The following is an 18737-nucleotide window of genomic DNA, read 5'->3' as shown; positions in this document are numbered from 1 at the left end:
TTCAAAAGTGAAAATTGCAATGCCCTGGCTGTCTTTTAATTCTTTCGGAATGCTGAAATTTGTTTGTCGATGCCTGCAGATATTTTAACCTTGCTGTACTGCTGCGGGTACGGTTGCTGTCGATCAGCTCGTCAAATTGCAAAACTTCTTTCCACGTTTCCCGCTGTTCATTATATCTGGAAAATTTCATTTTCTATCGCAACCTATAGTTCTATAACCGATGATTTTATCGTAGAGTGGAACCTTAATTTACCCCAAAACAAAACGAGTACCTCAATTTAGAAAATGCGATGTTCCTTTAATTCATCGCCGCTCGAGTGAATTGAAAGAAAACTCGGTCACTGCTGTATTTATTATCTGTAATCCAATTGTCAAGTGAAGAATACTCGCAAGTAGCTGCTGTTAGCCACAGCTCACATCCCAACACTCAACCTGAACTATAACCAGCCAAACCGATTCTAGCTCGTGATTGTCACTCACTAGCTGTCACTCTAGCCCCCCATCTCCACTAATCCCAGGGTGGCCTTTGCTCCGCCTGTCAGCAACGCCAGCCAATAATGCGGCACAATAAAAGCCTCCAGGACAACAGTGGGCTGCAGGCAGCTTCAAGGGCTACTGATGGCGATCTATAAAACAATATAATGGCTCTCCTGTCAGCCAAGGGGTGGGGTGGGGCAGCCGAAAGGGGTGGGGGGGGGAAGGAAAGATCTACGCCTCTTCGGACTCTCTGAGGAGACTTCAATTAATCACTGCTGAATTGCATCAGCCCGCAATAGGCGTGTAAGGTTATTACCATGCGCTCTCCGCAGGATGAAATGCGATGATAGCGCTAATTGAGGGGAGAGACAGAGAGGACGGGAGGGGAGGGCAGGGGAGGGCAGGGGAGGGCAGGGGAGGGGAGCGGAGGAACAAACAGCTGACCGCACAACAGTTGTCAAAAAGGATGAAGGGCAGTTACAGGAACAAGGTGAACACATGGACGGGAGACAGGATCATGCAAATCACAGTCTTGAAGACAATAAAACATAGTCATTGACAAGGCTTCCAATCATCTGCTGCAACGCTGCAAAAATAATAGGCTCAACTGGGCTTGGTCCCAAAGGCGTCTAGCAAATGAATGGATGTTTCACCTGCCTGGAGGTAACTGCCATTAAAGAAAGAACGTCATCGGGACAAATTTAACCCCAAATCTCTGCAAAGTTAGCAGACGATTTATTTGAAATGAAAGTTCATGAACTCGTTCAAAATTTGCACAAAGGTGAACTGAACGAAGCGCATTTTTTCTTTGTGAACCTTTTTGTAAACGCGCTCATTCTAGGGCCAAGGTGAACACATGGATGGGAGACGGGATGTAAAGAGAATGCTGAGGTCAACCACAGCTCACGCACAGACGCTCACGCACAGACTGACCAACACCTTGCTTCTTAAAGGTACATCATTAGGACACTAATGTTGTATTTGCGATACATTTGATGCTTTTTTGTATTTAAATATGTTTACAGTGTGATTTCAAAAGTGTTTTATAGGTTTGGATGTGTTTAAAATCTCCTTAGAACAAATTGTTGTGGCATAAAATAGCATCATTTATCATCAATCATGATGAATCGTACTAATCATGATATGTGAGCTTACCTCAATTGTACCTCAAGAATTGTAAAATAACATACCATGTTGTAATGTAGCATACTAGCATTGCATGATGCTACATAACATACTACCTCATTGTAAAGAATCAGGAAAAAAGAACAGAACAGAACATCATAACATCTGACGGACCTAACGTAATGTGGCATTATTGTACCTCATCAGAATGAATTTTAAAATGTATTTTAAAAAAAAAACCTCATCTTAAATTGTTCTGCATCATAATGTAACAAAATTTAACATAACTTATAAGATGTTATATCGTTACTTATTGTAACAAATCAAAATGTATGGTTCGGAACACAACATGATATGAAATACCGTGTTTTATTCACTTTGAGTAAATCATTTTAAAAAAGTTTGACCATAGCCTCTCTGCGCTTAAGCTTTTTACCTCCACAGAGTGGGCGTATCCCTCACCGTGAATAAGGCTTTACTGTATTCGTAAAAGAAGCCGCTGTGTGATGTCATGTTGAATGACGCAGTATGCTCATTTCAAAGGATACCAGTCCGGTCATCCGGAACTGTGACAAATGTGGACCTAAAGTTTTTTTTTTTTTTCCCCCCCCTCACTCTCTATTTGTTCACGGTCCTCCAGCAGCCATGAAGCATCTCTGAGCAACAACCTCTGCATGGCTTTGTAGATGATGCACAAATAGGATGTCCTCTTACGCATCATATCTTGTTTGACAAAAGTATCTGCAGCCTTTGATATTGAGGCGATAAGAGGTGTAAATAGGGGAAGGTGGGGTGGGGTGAGGGGGGTCTTTCTCTCTCTTGCCATTTGAGCTGAAGATCACGTACCACGACTTGGGCTCTGCATCCACTCAGCATGGATGGAGTGCAGGCAAGACAGAAGAGTCTTTTTTGTGCATCCAAATAGAGATGCTGCACAAATGCACCTTTCAAGACAGCCTGCTGCATATCCACACGATTGAAATCACGATTATCAGAGGACATGTATTGTAGGCTAAATGATATTTCCTATGTGTCGGATCCATCCAAAAAAAATAATAATAATAAAATAGTACACGCATGAACTTCATTCAAATGCAATTAAGAGTGAGGTGCGTCCTACCTGACGTCTTGATGTCAATTAATCCCGAGATTTCATTTATCCTCCATTTTCAACCACAAAGCCCAGCCAGACATCTTCTTCTTCTTGTTGTTGTTGGAGGAAAAAGCAATTTCCCCTCGGCTCCAAAAAACATAACCTTGGTGTGAAACGATGCACTCAGTTTGTGTTGTTGTGTTGTTGTCCACACGCGCACAAACAATCCACCGGTCGGTGCAAGTGTGATAGAGGCGAGAGGCAGCTTGAAAGTGATAAAAGTTGCGGCTCCTCAACTTCTCATCTTCTGGTGCTTCCGAGCGTCTTGTGCAAACGCTCAGCCGTCACGCATGCTTTTTGCCATTTGTCATGCAATAGAACAAATGATGGGACAAAAATCCTCCATCGTCTGGACCATTTGCGCTTGTATTTTCTTTGGAGCTGCGTCTTCCTCTGGTCGGAAGAATGATTTGGACTGGAGGCGTCCGACGGCTGATGAGAGACGCCGGAGTCATCACGCTGTACCGCGGAACAGCAATGAGCGTCTGTGCCGGTGTTGTAGCGCCCCCCTGTGGTGTCGTCAGGGAGCGAGCTGAGTTGACCTCACCTCAAGGCTTGTTGAGGAGGATATGGCAACAGCTTCTCACTCTTTGGGTGAGTGAAACAGCCTTTTGAGACACACTTTGGTCACTCTTATTGTATCCCATCTTAGCTTTCTTTATCTTTATTGTCATATATACTGTGGCATCCTTTTTTTGCATTATAACACACCGGATAAAACAAGTCAGGATGATCTGCGAAAGACTTTGGATAATTCAAGACTTTGCTGACTTTGATCAGAGGGGAGGGAAAATGTTTGAACTGGGCCTTACGGTCAGTGTGTGGGATCCTGGCTTTAGGCTAGCAAATGATGTGGTCATTGAATATTACGTATATGGAGTTAAGACTTTTCAAAGTGTGCTGTCTGAGACATAACCAGCAACGGAAGCTGCGTGGTCAACTCTCTCCTCAAGCATTAGCGGCAGGAACTCTTCCCTCCACTAATTTTGTTATCGTTGCAATTTTACTTTCCATTTTTCACACACTCGCTTTTCCCTCGGTAACAATTAATCTTATTGTGTCGCATACGCTCTTGACTTTGGCCAACTTTTTCTTTTTTGTATTATTATTATTTGCTAACACCTTGTGAGCTGTAATCCTCCTGAATGGAAACCCACAGAGATGAATACCCAAATGCTGGGAGGATGCATGACAAAGAATGTCAGGACATTGGCATTGACCCGGCCGGCCGGGTAAGGCAGGATTTTCCGTGCTGATATACGCCTACCAATGCTATTGCCTATGAATAGGGAAGCTGCTCTTTTGATTCTATTTATGTCTGTCATGATATGATCCCCAAAGAACATCATATTTCCATCCTTCCTCTCTGTCACCCGCTCACAGAGCAAAGAGATGACCTCATTAATCTTTGGTGCATTGTGCGCACCCATCTTGTCATTCCCTGACACCGGACTTTGTGACACGGGCGCCGCTCATTAAATCATCTGACAGGATGAGGTCGGCGTTGAGGTGAGGAGTCTCCAGCTGTGCGAGCACAGATAGCAGAAGCCGCCGGCGCTCACTTTTGTGTTTTGAGAGCCAGTGCCCACGACGGATGTGGCAGCCACAGATGAGTCACGAGGTCGCTGTGGTGATTTTGGCGTTAAAAGGACAAGGAAAGGCTTTGCGCTCTGAAGCCTTCATTTGAAGCATTTGCTGTGTTCAGAACACTTGAAATCACATCTCCTTCACTACTTTTGTTTGTCTTTTTCCGGTTGAAGCTTTCCTCAGCAAAGATGCCACCAAAGACCTAAACGCTTGGAAATTGACCAGAACAAGGGGGCTCCGTCAAAAAATGCAGATTGCATGCAAAAATGTACAATCTGTCACTCATTTTGCTGTTCTATGATGACTTGGCCTCGTCCGAAAGTAAATGCGGGGTGGACGTCAATGCCAGCGGTTCTGCTTAAAATAACAGCACACGGCACGGCACGGAACTCCCCCTGAACCCTCGTTTGCCTTCGTTGTTGCCAAAGTGTGTCTGAAGACATGTGGGACGGAAGGCAGGCTACTGTGAGAGGGAAAATAGGAGGCATAATGGCCTCAGGAATGGAGCGAGCCATCAATAATGCAGCGGAAACGCCGCTTAATGCCCTCAGTTAGTTCAACAGGTCCACAGCCGCTGGGACAGTTCTTCTTCTTCCGCCGTAGACACTCGGCTAGAGGCCGCTACATCAAGGCTTTATGACTGTGTGCGGGCGGGCGGGCACCGCGTCTTTTGCCGACCTTTGTCCCGCATGAGCCGTTAATGGCTTTTTATCAATAGAGCCGGAAAAGGAGCAGCCATCTTGGCCCGGTCTCTAAAGAGGGTAGACTACTGTAATCAAAGGGAACCACGTTGCTGAGGTGGAGCCAGGTGATGGACAACAATCAACAAATACTATCATCGACAAAAACACAGTACAAACTGTGGCTGGCATCTGAGGATGGAGAAGATGACACGCAACAAAGAAGCACAAAAAAAAAGATGCATATGGCCAAGAAGTCAGCGACCACGAACACAAAGGTAAAGGCAGCTACACAAAAGAAAAACCTCAACAATGGAGAAACCGGTGACGAATATCAAAACGACTAAAAACATGAAGTGAAACAGGTGATGAAGTGACAAAGTGCAAATCCATGACCACAGAAAATAACAAAGAGGACAAAGAAGAGCAGTACTTGAAGTCCATCTAGTGGACATCTCACAGAAGCGCAAGCTCAATCATGTAGTCACTTACGTTGCAAAAAAATTATAATAAAAATACTGATGATATCAAAACTAAATAGCTACACGTAAAGTATATATATTGAAATAAAAAGAAATACAAATGAAGTGGAATTAAGCAGATTACATTTCAATGAAAATACCTTGTTTGAATGCACCTTATGTTGTTGCTGATAACACATGGAATCACAACAGGCTCTTATAATCAAATAGTTGCGTAATAAAAGTACACATCCGCTGATATCAGCGTAAGCCCTTAAATAAAGCCCTGTTAGGTCACCTCAACATATAGTTATGTTTGACATTGCATCAGCTCGAATAAACAACATCATTTGACCATATATATACACTGTATGTGAGATCAAGGGCGTTGCACCAGCCGAACTTATATGCAAGAACCAGAACTGAATTTGCCTAAATTTCTAGTTTAGTCGTTTTATATTTAGCGCCCGGAGATTTTTTTTTTTTTTCCCTAAAAATGTTTGCAGCAATATAAAGATTATATTGTAGGCTAGTGTACAAAGCCGCCCCGAATGCAGCACATATATGCGTACTTAGATACATTTTGATGTGCGTGAAGTGTTTTTTGTTTTTATTTTTATCTTTTTTGCTGAGGGCTGTGAATGAGGCAAACGCCGCCTGGTCGTCACATGGGTACTCAGAGGAGGGGAGGGGGGGGAAAAAAAAGAGAAGAGCTCGCTTCCTGAAATGCTCCTCGTCATTGACTGCGTCTTCCGTTCGCCTCCCTAATGCGAACCCTTTGCTTTCTCTCCTTTTGATTTGATTCTTTTCTTTTGTGTTTGTTGTGCGTAGCACAAATCGATGCCGACGATGATCAGCAAAGTGAAAAGCGCCATGTCCACGCTGGTGGGAGGGATGATGCCCCACGGCCACCATCACCACCACCACCACCATCATCATCACAACCATCACGGTGGAGGTGGAGGCAGCGGCGCGGAGTCCGGGGGGGCTGACGGCCTGCCGCCGCGCTTCCCCTACGGCCGGCCAGATTTCTTGGAGCTCACTCCGGAGCTGCTGCAGTACTCCACCGAGCACGCATCGCGGCCGGTGCTGACGCTCAAGCGAGGCAGCAGGCTCCCCTGGCACACCGGATACGCCGAGTGAGTGCCTGACTGGCGTCCGTTTGGGCTTGTTTTGTCTTATAGTGGCGCTTTCATCACACGCACGCTTAATTAGCGAACGTTTTTGACGTTCGCATGTGCCAAGTGCTGGTGCAGGGTGATCACCAGATCGCAGAGCACTGCCGCATCTGCAGCAGCCACTAAAATCAAATGCTGCTGCACTGACTCCTCCTGGTTCCGCTGCAGAGGTTCTTCCCCTCAGCTCCACTCATTAGCTTCTTCTGTCAATGTTTACACTCGCACTATGTAGGGTCTACAATGATGGCATCAGCATCAGGCTCATACCCTCGTGTTCTGCTGTGTACAATACCTTGCAAAATTACTCGCCCCCTTTGAACTTTCTGAACCATTGCCACATATTAGGGGAAAATATATATACACACACTATATATTGCATTTCTGCAAATACAATGTGGTAGAAATGCTGCACTGTTGGCCAGGTCCAAATAAAACACAATCAATTTGCAAGCGGGGCTCCAGGTTGCAATAGAGCAAAGTGTCTCTGTGTTGGTTGCATGCCAAAGTGCCTAGCATGTTTTGGCCTTGACAGCAAAGTTTAAATGACTATCATGAAACCTTTAAGTCTCCCTTGCCATTAGTCCTAATGTGCAGCATCCCCACAGTGCCAGTCCTCTGCTTTCAACTGATTAGAAAGAAAGGAAAAATGGGGGGAAAATATAATCCAGATTTGTTGGATTTGGCCATTTGGGTCTCTCCCATATCAGGCTCTTCTCTGATGATTGTAATCAGCTAAACTCTTTGGAAAGCCAGCAGTTGGAGATTTGTATTTGAATTTCCTTTTGTTTGAATGTTTTTTTTTTTTTCCTCTCGAGGTCTCTGCTCCTGCTCGTCTCAATGTGTTTGGTTCGCTTGAGTGAATATTCCTAATCCTCTGTCTGTGTGAAGCCAATACATGAATTAGCGGAGTTGTGCAACAGGCTCGAGGTGCAAATGAGGTGTAAAAGATGTCATTAGATTTCAAGCTACAACAGTCAATGATGCACTGATATAGTGTAATCACGGCACAGGCTCATAATGAATCCCTTTGCCAGTTCCCCGTGGGACATAGTAACTGCATCCTGTCCCACTTTTTCCCCTTGCTGGGCAAAACATTTTTGTGATTCTATTTCATGCTTGTGGCTTTTCCGCACCAGGGTGATCAATGCCGGCAAGAGCATGCTGAACGAGGACCAGGCCTCCTGTGAGAAGGTGTATGTGAGAAAGTCCAGCGGCAAACAGCGCAACTCCACTCTGCTGGAGGACAACGGGGTGAGCCAAGGGCAAACTTCACTCACGACATCCGATCAGGAGCCTGAGAGAGGGCACGTGAGCAAAGAGTCTGGCAAACCACGCTTGCTCATCATTCTTAGTGTACCGTGTTGTCACTTTTGGGCAAAAGTGGTGGCAAAAAAAAAGAATCACATTCCTGAGCCCTGCTATGAATAGCAAAAAATGTCATCGTTTAGAATTTCCTATATTAATAATGGTACCGTGAATACATCACAAACTGTGATCCCCAAACTCAGTATTATTTCAAAATTGTGACATGTAAAGCTTGTTTTCAAACGTTCATGATGTCAACAATCTCAAGCAGCTTAATAAGCTTTTGAAAGTAGTTGGGAATTTTTTTCCAGGATGGCCCAGGGATTCCCCTTTACTTCTGGGGCGTCTTTGATGGACACGCCGGTTCTGGTGCCGCCATCATGGCCTCCAAGTTGCTCCACCGCCTCATCCGGGACCGGCTGGGCGAGATCTTCCACTTGCTGACGGGGGGAGCGCCGCCGCCCATTTGCTTAGCCAAGAACGGCAGCCCCTACCAAGCCGAAGTCAAGAAGGGGGCGGCGCAGGAGTCGGAGGAGCCTGACGCCGTCAGCGATTCGGCGGTGCGCTACCACATGGAGAAGGTGGTCAGCCTGGAGAGCCTGGTGATGGGTGTCATTGAGACCGCCTTCAAGCAGATGGTGAATACGCAGCTAACCTTGAGATTTTTTTTTTTTTGCCTGTGCCATTGAGAGTAGAGTGAAAACTGGAATGTCCTTCTGAGGTTTTTATTTGTTTACTTTTGCTTTATTTCAGGATGACCTGATCGAAAAGGAGAAAGCGTCCTACGCTATTTCTGGTGGCTGTTGTGCCTTAGCTGCTATACATCTAATGGGCAAACTCTATGTGGCCAATGCTGGAGATAGCAGGTGAGAGAGAGAGAGAGCCCTTTAGTCAAAACTTCAGGGCAGAGAGCTATTTCCTCTTTATTGCTAGCTTGATTGATAAAGTACACTGATGTAATATTGAGTGGTTAAAAGGGAAAAATGTGTCATTTTCACCTTAATATTTTTTTACAACTATTAAATACTTATTTCGAATGTACAGTACTTGTATAAATGTATATTTGTATTCCAATTCGGTGGGTAAAAAAGCCGAGCGTCTAAAATTTGTAAAAAAATGAACATTTTATGTAAAACTTTGGATGTTCCGCAGGGCTATAATAATCCGGAATAAGGAAATTGTTCCTATGACCAACGAGTTTACACCAGAGTCGGAGAGACAACGGCTACAGTATTTGGTATGGCACCTCCGTTTGTTTGGCTTTGTATGTAGAAAGCGTCCATTCACTTTGTACTTGTTCAAGTACAGGTGAGCTATTACTTATTTTTCAATGCCTCAAGACAATTTGTCGTCATGAGTGTTGTTGGTCTGTTTGCAGGGTTTCCTGAGGCCTGAGCTCCTGGGCAACGAGTTCACTCACATTGAGTTCCCACGCAGGATCCAGCACTGCGAGCTGGGCAAGAAGATGCTATACAGAGACCACACCATGAGTGGCTGGTAAGCCACTTTTCAATTCAAGCTCATTTGTTCCAATAACAGCAAGCAACTTCCTTTGCTTCACTTCTGGATATTCATTAAGTGTTAAAAGCTGAAGCTGCACTGAAATACAGTGGAATTGATTGATTGACAATTGTCGCTTGTTGCAGGGCATACAAGACAATCGTTGAAGATGATCTGAAATTTCCGCTCATATATGGAGAAGGTAAAAAGGTAAGTCAATTCGATTCAAAGCACTTTCAGGTCTTTGATGCTTTGCAGGCGTTTTGAAGCAAAACAAATTTTGGAAAACTCTTAACACTGCAGCACAGCACAACTGCTCGGCAAAAGCTGAGCATAAGATGCTACATTTGCTACATTACTATGCCCGCATGTGTATGCCGAGCTTAAGTGACGTGTGTTTTGTGTGTGTTTTGAACAGGCACGGGTCATGGCAACTATCGGAGTGACTCGCGGGTTGGGGGATCACGACCTGAAGGTGTATAGCTCCAACATTTATATCAAGCCGTTCCTCTCATGCATCCCTGAGGTGAGTACACACCTTCAAACATACTGTAAAAAACAAATATAGATATATATTTTTTTTAAAAAGCGCAAGATTTATACCTCGAATATGAATATATTTTCTTGTTATGGTCATTATCTTGCTTTGTAATGATAATACTGTGAAGGTTCATACCGTCTTCATTGATCATTGTCATATCCATTTGTAATGTTAATGTATATATGATAAATACATGTGAATTAATTACGGTGCGCACACCCAGGTGCAGGTCTACAACTTTGATGACAACAAACACGGCCCAGACGACGTCCTTGTCATGGGCACGGATGGACTGTGGGACGTAACCACGGACAGGGAGGTGGCGGATGCCGTCTCGGCCTACCTGGCGTCTTGCGATCCTTCTGACCCCATGAGGTATAGTACCTTGTGCGCCTTTCATAATTGCCTTTGGTCTCAACCAAGAGCTCAGATCTATGAATGATGTAGATTTAGTTTGGATCAAACCAACACCGTGCTCATTCTCCTGATGCGTTCTCTCGAAACTCATGATATGTGACTCTTCTTTCCCATATTTTCTGCAGGTACACACTGGCGGCACAGGACCTGCTGATGCGCTCCAGAGGAGTTCTGAAGGAGCGCGGCTGGCGGCTTCCCAACGACAGGCTGGGCTCGGGCGACGACATCACCGTGTTTGTTGTCCCACTGGCGGGATACGAGGCAGAGACATGAGACATAACAAAAAAAATGAATCGCGACCCCACCCACCCCCTCCACAGAAGAAGACTCGAGTTGAGCAGCACTTTGATGGACTCCTAGATATTTTGGACCCTTCAACTCCTGAGGACATTTTCCAGTGGTGTTGCCGGTGAGATTGAACCCTAACCCTTGCATCTCCTTTCTCATAGCGTTCAAGGCTGGGCAGCTAATTTAAAACCTCAGCATGGACTGTGCGTGCGTCTATCTATCTTCACACCACTCACAGATGAGAAGTGATTCCCTGTTTGTATAAACGAGCCTCTTTGTAGCGTCAAGATTGTGAGGAAACCAAAGAGATGCCTTGGTGGCACCAGGATGGGATGAAAACATGAAAAAAGAAGCATGGGGTTGAAGTCATTGAACCTGCACTACATAATCATTGTCAGTCTGTATTCTCCTTTGTTGGTGGTGAAGGTAGGGCAGCACTTGAAGAATGTTTGCACATATGACACTGTTCATGTTAAGCATGAAGGATCAGAATCATGTTTTTTTTTTTTTTTGTTATTTTAGGTAAACAATGTCTAGGTATAGTAAGCTGTGATAAAATTCACGCATATGCCTTATTAAAAGAGGACTAAAGCGTTTGTATTATCACACCGTGTGAGGATTATGACCTTAAATGTACCATATACCTCTCTTTATATTTTTTTTGTCATTATGATGGTTATTTAGATTCTCCATATATTTCTAAAGAGTACGGAAAATGTTTTATTTTTTACCTTTCTTATCCATAAGTGCTTGTTTAGGAAGGTGGTGTGTGGTATAGAAGACCGACTCAAATGTGAATGATGTCATTTCCTCTTTAGAAATAAATCACAATTTTCCCATTTGTCTTTTCGGACTCATATTTATTTCATTTCATCCTGACACATTTGTTACTCAGGTTGCTTTATGTTAGCATAATATTCTCCAGATGATCAAGATTTCAACCTATTTTCCAGCCCCACGTGTATTGATCAAGGCCCTTTTTCGCCACAGGAGAAAGAAAAAAAGTGTGACTGAAATTTTTGCATGATCATTTATTTTGGTGACATTTTCGGAGGTGGAGGTGGTGGAGTACTGTGAGATGTTGAAAATGTATGGTTGGGATTAACTGCACTAGTGAATAATGATTTCTATAATAGAATTTAAAGCATGCCCAAAACGCGTAACTGTGAACAACAACGGTTTGATTAAATTAAACGCATCATTCAGTGTGCCATTGCTGACAATGGATCATAGTAGGTGGGCCATGGTGAAGATTCCAACTTGAGCCCAGCACCTCCTGTTGCACCACCGGTAGATGATGTCATTTTCCACCAGTGAGGGGAGGCATGCGAATGACTCCATGCAGCAGCAGTTTATATCACCAATGCGTTGCATTTCCCGGAAACTAAGATAATTCACCTTCGAAATAAATGGGTATTGTCCATTTACCCATTTACTTCTGGTAATAGATCCAAAAAGGTTTTCTCCAAATGTTATTTAGAAAATACAATATTCATTTAGTTGACTTTTAGTTGACTTAAATGCGGAAGGGTCAATATTTTTATGTAAGTTGTATATTTTATTTTGGAAACATAGGCGGAATCAGCTTATATCAGCAACTTCGTGGGCGGGACTTGTTGGCCTCCTGTGTAGCATTCAGCGAGCACTGCAGTGTGGAAGAAGGCGAGGAAGAAGTCCCTGTTAAGGAGGCGTAAACGGGGTCTGATTATCTTGGAAGAGGACTCAAGTAGCTGAAGAGAAGGTAATTACAATTTCTTTTTTTCTTGGAAGGTGAGGGCATTACTTTTCTTAATATTATTCATTTCGCGTGACTGACACAGTAGTTGTGACTCATTTAGGGTGGTGGCTCCCGCTCCAAACATTCGCACTTTCCCCCTTTTTGATAAACTACCCTAACCTCCGTGCTCCCAGTTCTAACCAGTTTTTGACTTTAATTTTTATTTAGTTTAGTTTTTTTTCTTCCCATAAAGTTGATAGTGCTAAAGTGTGAAGAGATACACACCACCGTCTCGGTGTACACCGTTCACCGCAGCGATATGTATAAAGGAGGAGGTAAAATCTAATGAGCCGCCGCCGCCGCCGCGTCTATTCCTGGAAACCGCTCCAGTTCCTCATTAGTTAAGTCTTAACTTTTTTTTAAAATTATTATTGTAGTAGGCTTTCTAGCATTCCCAAAGCCAACAAAACTTCCATTTCATGAGTCCATATCTTTTTTGTAACGTTGTAGATTGTGCACAACTTGAAAGGTCCTATCAAATCCTTTTCTTCCAGAAGGAAACGTTTATCCCCTGGAATGTCCTCATGGTATCTTCCACATTCCCATGGGAATGAGTGGATCACAGGATTATGTCAGAACATTTTCCCATTTCACTTGGACCTCAGCTAGTTTTCAAAGTTTACTTAGATTGACAAAACCTTCCGAAATGCACATGCTTAGAGTGAAAAGAATACCTACTGCACATAATGACTGTTGTCAAAGTTACAATCTTATTAAAATACTTGCACAGTTAATAACATGACGCGTGTACCAACTATTCTGTTTACGTAATATGTTTTTGGGAATTCCCAAGCGAAAGCTCAGTTCTGCACCTTCATAGTCCCGGCCGGTTGTAAACTCTCTGACAAGTTTACTTGAGGAGCATGTCTGATCCTGCAGGTGATCTGTGTTTCCCATCAGATTTAGACCGCTAAGACGTTTATCATGCGTCTGTCGCTTGAATGTAGCGGCGCTGCCTCTGACACTTTCTAAATTGGTTTGGCCCACTTAACGGGCAGATTATACTGGTACGCTCTACGTCTTTTCTGGCGTTTTTGGCATATTCCTATTCTCTCAGCAGCACCGGGTCACGTTCTGCTTTCTGATAATGTGGTTGAACGTGTTGCATAATCACCATCGGCCCCTAAGCCTCAGGAAGCCTCCTTAGAGAAGGAAAGGCAGCGTGTTCATTAACCTGCCACTTGAGTTGCGCCATTGCTTCGGTGTGTCTCGGTGGATTCCTGCTAAACCTCGGCATTCTTTCGTGCGGTTTACAACTCTTGCATTGTGATTGTTTCCATTGCCAAGTCACGTGTCACTACAGCCCATGAACAAGTTTATTGTCTAGTATGCCAGTAGTTAATTAGACACAAAGTATTCACAATGTGGATTATCAGTTGGGCCGGAAAAGTTCGTTTTGTTCAAGCTGTTTGCAGTATTCTATTTTGCCTTCAGTGAGCTCAGTTTAAAACATAGAAAAACACTCAATTTCCCGTCAACTAGAACATCAGAGAGTTTTTTTTTTTTAAATTTATTTTTTAGGCAGCGTTTGTCTTTAGTTCCATGTGTGCGCCGCTAAACCGGCCAGATTTTATACAAACCGATTCAACCAAACATTGCCTTTAACTTGAAGTGATTGTTCATTTATTTAGCAAACTGATCTTGTCACAGCTGTAAATGAAGAATGATGTGCTAATTCTCACTTTTTTTTCGATGTTACCAATAAATGTTTTTGGGCTATTGTATCGGGTTTTTTGGTGGCTTTCACGCCTTCTGATGCTTTTCAAGCTTTATCACATCAAAAAAATCAATCTGACACTTAATTCAAGACCTTGACAACCAACTTAAACAATAATGTTTGGACAATCCCACCCACCCTCGCCCTTTTTTTCCTCTGCAGATATGGCGGCCATTCGGAAAAAGCTGGTGATTGTCGGCGATGGCGCTTGTGGAAAAACTTGCCTCCTGATCGTTTTCAGTAAAGACCAGTTTCCTGAAGTCTACGTGCCGACGGTGTTTGAGAACTATATCGCTGATATCGAAGTGGATGGCAAACAGGTTTGTAGCGACTTCCATGAGAGGGATTTGTTAGTTGCGCACAGGATCACCACTTAGCAGCATAACAGGAAATGACTCAAGCTCCCGGCCGGCTTCCTGTTCAGACAGGGAACGAAGACGTCGTCCTCTCAAATCCCCACTCCATCCCTCAGGACTTTCTTCCTCCCCGTGTGATAAAAGTCTCCCATTTCCTGTCATTTTAGACCTTGGATAAAAAGAAATGGGATCCACGCTGGACTTGAGTCTAGTTGGGAATCACGGTGACATTTTGAGGCCTCTCCCTCTCTGTTATACAACCAGATCCAATTCCTTTGCCTGAAATCTCCAACCCTCATGCAGATGGGCCCTGCTTCCGTTTTTTTCTCTCCCAAAAGCCCGTGGGAGCACGGCCGCTACACTTGCTCATGCATGGTGCTGCCACCTCCCACCGTCCGCCTCTGCAGACCTCTATTTTGGGACTGATGCCTGCGCTCTCCTGAAGGCATCACGTTTACCTTTTGAGTTTGAAGTGAAGCTCTTTTGTTTGTCAATTGAGCGCGGATGAGCAAATGACCGCAGCCGGCCGAGCGAGAGGTGGCTCTCGTGTGCAAGCGCAGAAGGTGATGCCTGCTAATCTCCCACTTTCCCTAATTGAATTAATCAGCAGCTTGCGGGGATGAAGCCAGTCCTTGCGTAAATTTCCACAGCAGTGACACCACAATGATTAGGTTTGAGTGATGATTGGAGAAGCCACTTCCTCCACATCCCCAAATGCCTCACTTCTACAATTTGACCACAGCAATGACGATTGTGTATTGTTACGCTCTAATCATCCGTTGCTTTTCCCGTTAATCATTTGAAGCATCTCGTGATGTTTGTCGCTGCTTTTCCTGTAGGTGGAATTAGCGTTGTGGGATACAGCGGGCCAAGAGGACTACGACAGGTTGAGGCCTCTCTCCTACCCAGACACTGACGTCATCCTAATGTGCTTTTCCATCGATAGCCCTGATAGTTTAGGTATGTTTGGTAGTTCCCCATGATTCACGGAAAATGTTCGACTGCTTGTGATTATTTGAAGCAGCCTGAAAGTATGTGGGATGAATGCAGCTCCAAACATGCTTGCTTGCAGAGCAATCTATCAAGTGACGCTACGCTGCACTGCCTGCCTACCTGCCTGCCTGTCTGTCTGTCGTCCTTTTTATAGTCATCCCCTTTGAGTATTTCTTTCCTTATCCTCTCTCTCACTTGGGACAGAAAACATTCCGGAGAAGTGGACGCCTGAGGTGAAACACTTCTGTCCCAATGTTCCCATCATCCTCGTGGGGAACAAGAAGGACCTGAGGAACGATGAGCACACGCGGAGAGAGCTGGCCAAGATGAAGCAGGTACACCGCCAAAGGCCTGCTGGGATGTCGCTGTGAGATGTCTGCAGGCGCATTTTCAAAATCAGCTTGTTGACACGTACACCTATTTATACGTAACACTTGAGTGAAACGAGTTGACTGTGTGCAGTTTGTAAGCTGGAAACATCGTGCGTCACAAGCGTTATAAACCGACATCTTCCTGTCTACCGTGTAGGAGCCGGTCAAGACTGAGGAAGGCCGCGATATGGCCAACAGGATCAACGCCTTTGGCTACCTGGAGTGCTCTGCCAAGACAAAGGACGGCGTGAGGGATGTGTTTGAGATGGCCACCAGGGCGGCGTTGCAAGTTCGCAAGCGCAAGAAGAGAAGCGGCTGCGCGCTGTTGTGAGCCATCTGTTAAGACGCCATTGTGAAATTGGAGAAACAGGATGAGCGAGAGAGGAAAAACACGAAAAGGCCTGACGACCCCCCTCGCCCCCCCAATGGCATCTTTGTACTGTATCCTGCGCTTCGTAGTGGGAGTCAGGCCGTCAAATTATACGCAAAACTAACAGTGAACTTTGTCTATAATAGAAATTGATGTTTGGAAAAAAACCTTATTGCTTTACTTTGTCTTTCAAAACAAAAAGCATGTTTTCTTTCATATATAGATTTTTTTTTTTTCCCTTCAACCTGGCAGTAAGCATGATAGAATATCGCCATATTGTCAAGCAAGGGTGGTCAGGGTCCTTCCTCGCAAATAAGCCGTCTCTCTGAGGAAGTTCCCATCCACAGCGTTCCCTCCGGTAAATCCACGCCTGCGTTAACTGCTAGTGCCTTTTTGTACGTTTTCTACACCTTTTGGTTCCTTCTCATTGTCTCGTCATTACAAAGTACGCAGCTGCTGAGAGTGACAACTTCTTGTGGTTCCTGTTCTTGCTTTGCGCGAGTCACCCGTAAAATTGCCTCTGCGCTACCGTAATGCGACAAACGCAGGAATGCTCGCCACGTTGCTCGATAAGTGATGACTCGCTGGCGTTGGCACAGCGGAAAGTGGTGAAAGCAACACGAGCGTCTATGTATGACTGTCAGGTCAGTCTCCATGCAGAGGCAGGCGTGAGGAATTGTGCTTACTGGCATCCCCACCCGTGGCTGGAATCTGCACTTAACTGGTTAGCCTGGAACTCGTGTCTTGTTAGTGTCGTTTTCTCATGTGAGCTTCCAATGCTTGTCATTTTTTTGGGTATTTTATGGGCGTTAAGTGACAGTGAGGAGTTCCCCCCCCCACCCCCCCCCCTCCGGTGCCTTGTCTGTTCCGGTGCGCCATTTGCATTCTCTAGCAGACCTGTTAGACCAGTTGAGCTTGTGTGGTTTTTGTTTTTCCCCTTCTTGCTGCTCAAATGCAAACATTTCATTTGTAGCTTACACTACTCATAAACGGGGATATCAGCGATTTCAGGATGAACCTAAAATGCACTACACACAGTTTTCGTTCAAGTGATCAGTATTTATTTGTACGTCATGTTGGAGGTTGCGATGTCAACTCTTGTGAATTTTCCAATCCCAATAGATGTGCAAAGATGAGGGCTAAAACAAGAGTTTCGATCAACTTTGGGTGCGATGGCAAAGACATGATAGAATGACAAAGCGCCTATGATCCTACATGATTGAATCATCTCCCACTCCCTGTATGCGAAGATGATCCGAAATAAAGATGCTTCACTTCATGACAGTTAGTCACAGCTTGTCTTTAGCTGAAACAAAAGTTAAGCAAAAAAGGACCAAAACACTCAAGAGTCGGGCATGGCCATTCCAAACTTTAAAGAAGGTCAAATCGAATTCATTGCAAAGTACAATTTTCCCTTTTTAGTAGTTGTCAAGGAAGTTGTTGCTACCAAAATGTGAGTTGCGCTAAACATTGCTCAACAGCCATCCATCCGCATGACTACTAGTGACAAAAGTACATCACTACTGTCAATCATTAAGACAAACACCCACAATAATTAACTTGCTGGCTGAAGTGGCAGCTACTAGAAATAGAAAGCATTGGAGTCCAACTGATTCTTCCCACATGCCTCTGCACATCATGCACATTAACAGGTGTTTGCATGGAGGCCGCTTGTTCTGTTCAAGTTTGTTGCTTATGGATGTGCAACATAGATGAATTGTTTGTTGCAGTTGCTCCGCAATCATGCACAACAAGCACACTGACGTGACAAGACGGTTCTTATCAATGCACATGAATCTTGTCACTGCTCAGTGTCACATCATTACCCCCACCCTCTGAGAATATTTGAAAAGTCACAATGCTAATTTAGACACAAATTCACTGGCACACACAGCTTTGTTAACAAATGTTTCATCCCAAGTGGACTTTGTTAATAAACTATTTTTGTGATAAGACCAAACTGCTATGCTATGCTATGCTGAAGAGTTTCTTGGTTGGTCATAGTTGGAGTGTGCCTGTGTTGCTGGCCATTTTGTGAGATGGGGATCACTCAAATGAGGTGGGGTTTTTTTCAACCAAGAATTGTTAATTTTCTTTGTATTCACAATGACAGATAAATTTAACGAATATCATGTGTCCTAAAAACTGCATGGCAGGCAGTAAAGGCAAACATTCTATGTTCTTTTTTTCTTTTTAATAAAATGCATATTTTGTAGACGTAATAAATTTATTGAAAATGTCGTTGTAGCCTACAGCTCCCTTTCAAAAAAATACAGTGAAGTGCTAAGAATTCAATTGAATACAAAAGTGCTTCATCGATACCAGTGTTTTAACACTAGGTGGCAACCACGCAATGACCCACATGGCTAGGGAGTAAAATAGAGGCACGAAGAAGGAATCTGGCATTTGGTGACGTCTATTGGGAGTTGAAATTATACCTC

The 18737-nt window shown here is 44.1% G+C and overlaps 3 protein-coding genes across 4 annotated transcripts in view; 2 read left to right on the top strand and 1 right to left on the bottom strand.

Annotated features, from left to right (window-relative positions):
- tafa3a (TAFA chemokine like family member 3a) overlaps positions 1–3214 on the bottom strand; it is a 52030-nt gene extending 48816 nt beyond the window's left edge. Inside the window, exon 1 of the mRNA XM_049733423.2 lies at positions 2723–3214. The gene's annotated coding sequence lies outside the window, so the exon portion shown is untranslated. The remainder of the gene's footprint in view (positions 1–2722) is intronic.
- Positions 3215–6155: 2941 nt separating this feature from the next.
- On the top strand, positions 6156–11553 carry ppm1j (protein phosphatase, Mg2+/Mn2+ dependent, 1J). The gene is made up of 10 exons (XM_049733850.2): positions 6156–6622; positions 7798–7912; positions 8278–8604; positions 8720–8832; positions 9119–9203; positions 9345–9463; positions 9613–9676; positions 9885–9992; positions 10231–10382; positions 10550–11553. The coding sequence occupies exons 1-10, from the start codon at positions 6324–6326 to the stop codon at positions 10695–10697; spliced, it is 1530 nt and encodes a 509-aa protein (XP_049589807.1). The 5' UTR covers positions 6156–6323; the 3' UTR covers positions 10698–11553.
- A 746-nt stretch (positions 11554–12299) lies between these two features.
- On the top strand, positions 12300–18537 carry LOC125977389 (rho-related GTP-binding protein RhoA-D). 2 transcript variants are annotated; one of them, XM_049733828.2, is made up of 6 exons: positions 12348–12453; positions 12683–12764; positions 14369–14526; positions 15402–15522; positions 15760–15890; positions 16084–18537. In XM_049733828.2, exons 2-6 carry the CDS (start codon positions 12749–12751, stop codon positions 16255–16257), a joined length of 600 nt encoding a protein of 199 aa, XP_049589785.1. In that variant the 5' UTR covers positions 12348–12453; positions 12683–12748; the 3' UTR covers positions 16258–18537. The 2 variants fall into 2 exon arrangements, with proteins under 2 accessions (XP_049589786.1, XP_049589785.1); XM_049733829.1 differs by lacking the exon at positions 12683–12764 and having other exon boundaries at positions 12300–12453.
- The last annotated feature ends 200 nt before the right edge of the window (positions 18538–18737 follow it).

This window comes from Syngnathus scovelli, chromosome 11, assembly GCF_024217435.2.
Source record: "Syngnathus scovelli strain Florida chromosome 11, RoL_Ssco_1.2, whole genome shotgun sequence".
NCBI lineage: Eukaryota > Metazoa > Chordata > Actinopteri > Syngnathiformes > Syngnathidae > Syngnathus > Syngnathus scovelli.
This window is presented reverse-complemented; position numbering and strand designations above follow the sequence as displayed.

What these genes read in the sequence shown, in the direction of transcription:
- ppm1j (XM_049733850.2), top strand. Translation starts at nt 6,324, where the DNA reads ATGCCGACGATGATCAGCAAAGTGAAAAGCGCCATGTCCACGCTGGTG. An exon ending in CTCTGCTGGAGGACAACGGG is followed by an intron (nt 7,913 to 8,277) that starts GTGAGCCAAGGG and finishes ATTTTTTTCCAG; the next exon opens with GATGGCCCAGGGATTCCCCT. An exon ending in TCCTCTCATGCATCCCTGAG is followed by an intron (nt 9,993 to 10,230) that starts GTGAGTACACAC and finishes GCGCACACCCAG; the next exon opens with GTGCAGGTCTACAACTTTGA.
- LOC125977389 (XM_049733828.2), top strand. An exon ending in TCGAAGTGGATGGCAAACAG is followed by an intron (nt 14,527 to 15,401) that starts GTTTGTAGCGAC and finishes CTTTTCCTGTAG; the next exon opens with GTGGAATTAGCGTTGTGGGA. An exon ending in CGATAGCCCTGATAGTTTAG is followed by an intron (nt 15,523 to 15,759) that starts GTATGTTTGGTA and finishes CACTTGGGACAG; the next exon opens with AAAACATTCCGGAGAAGTGG.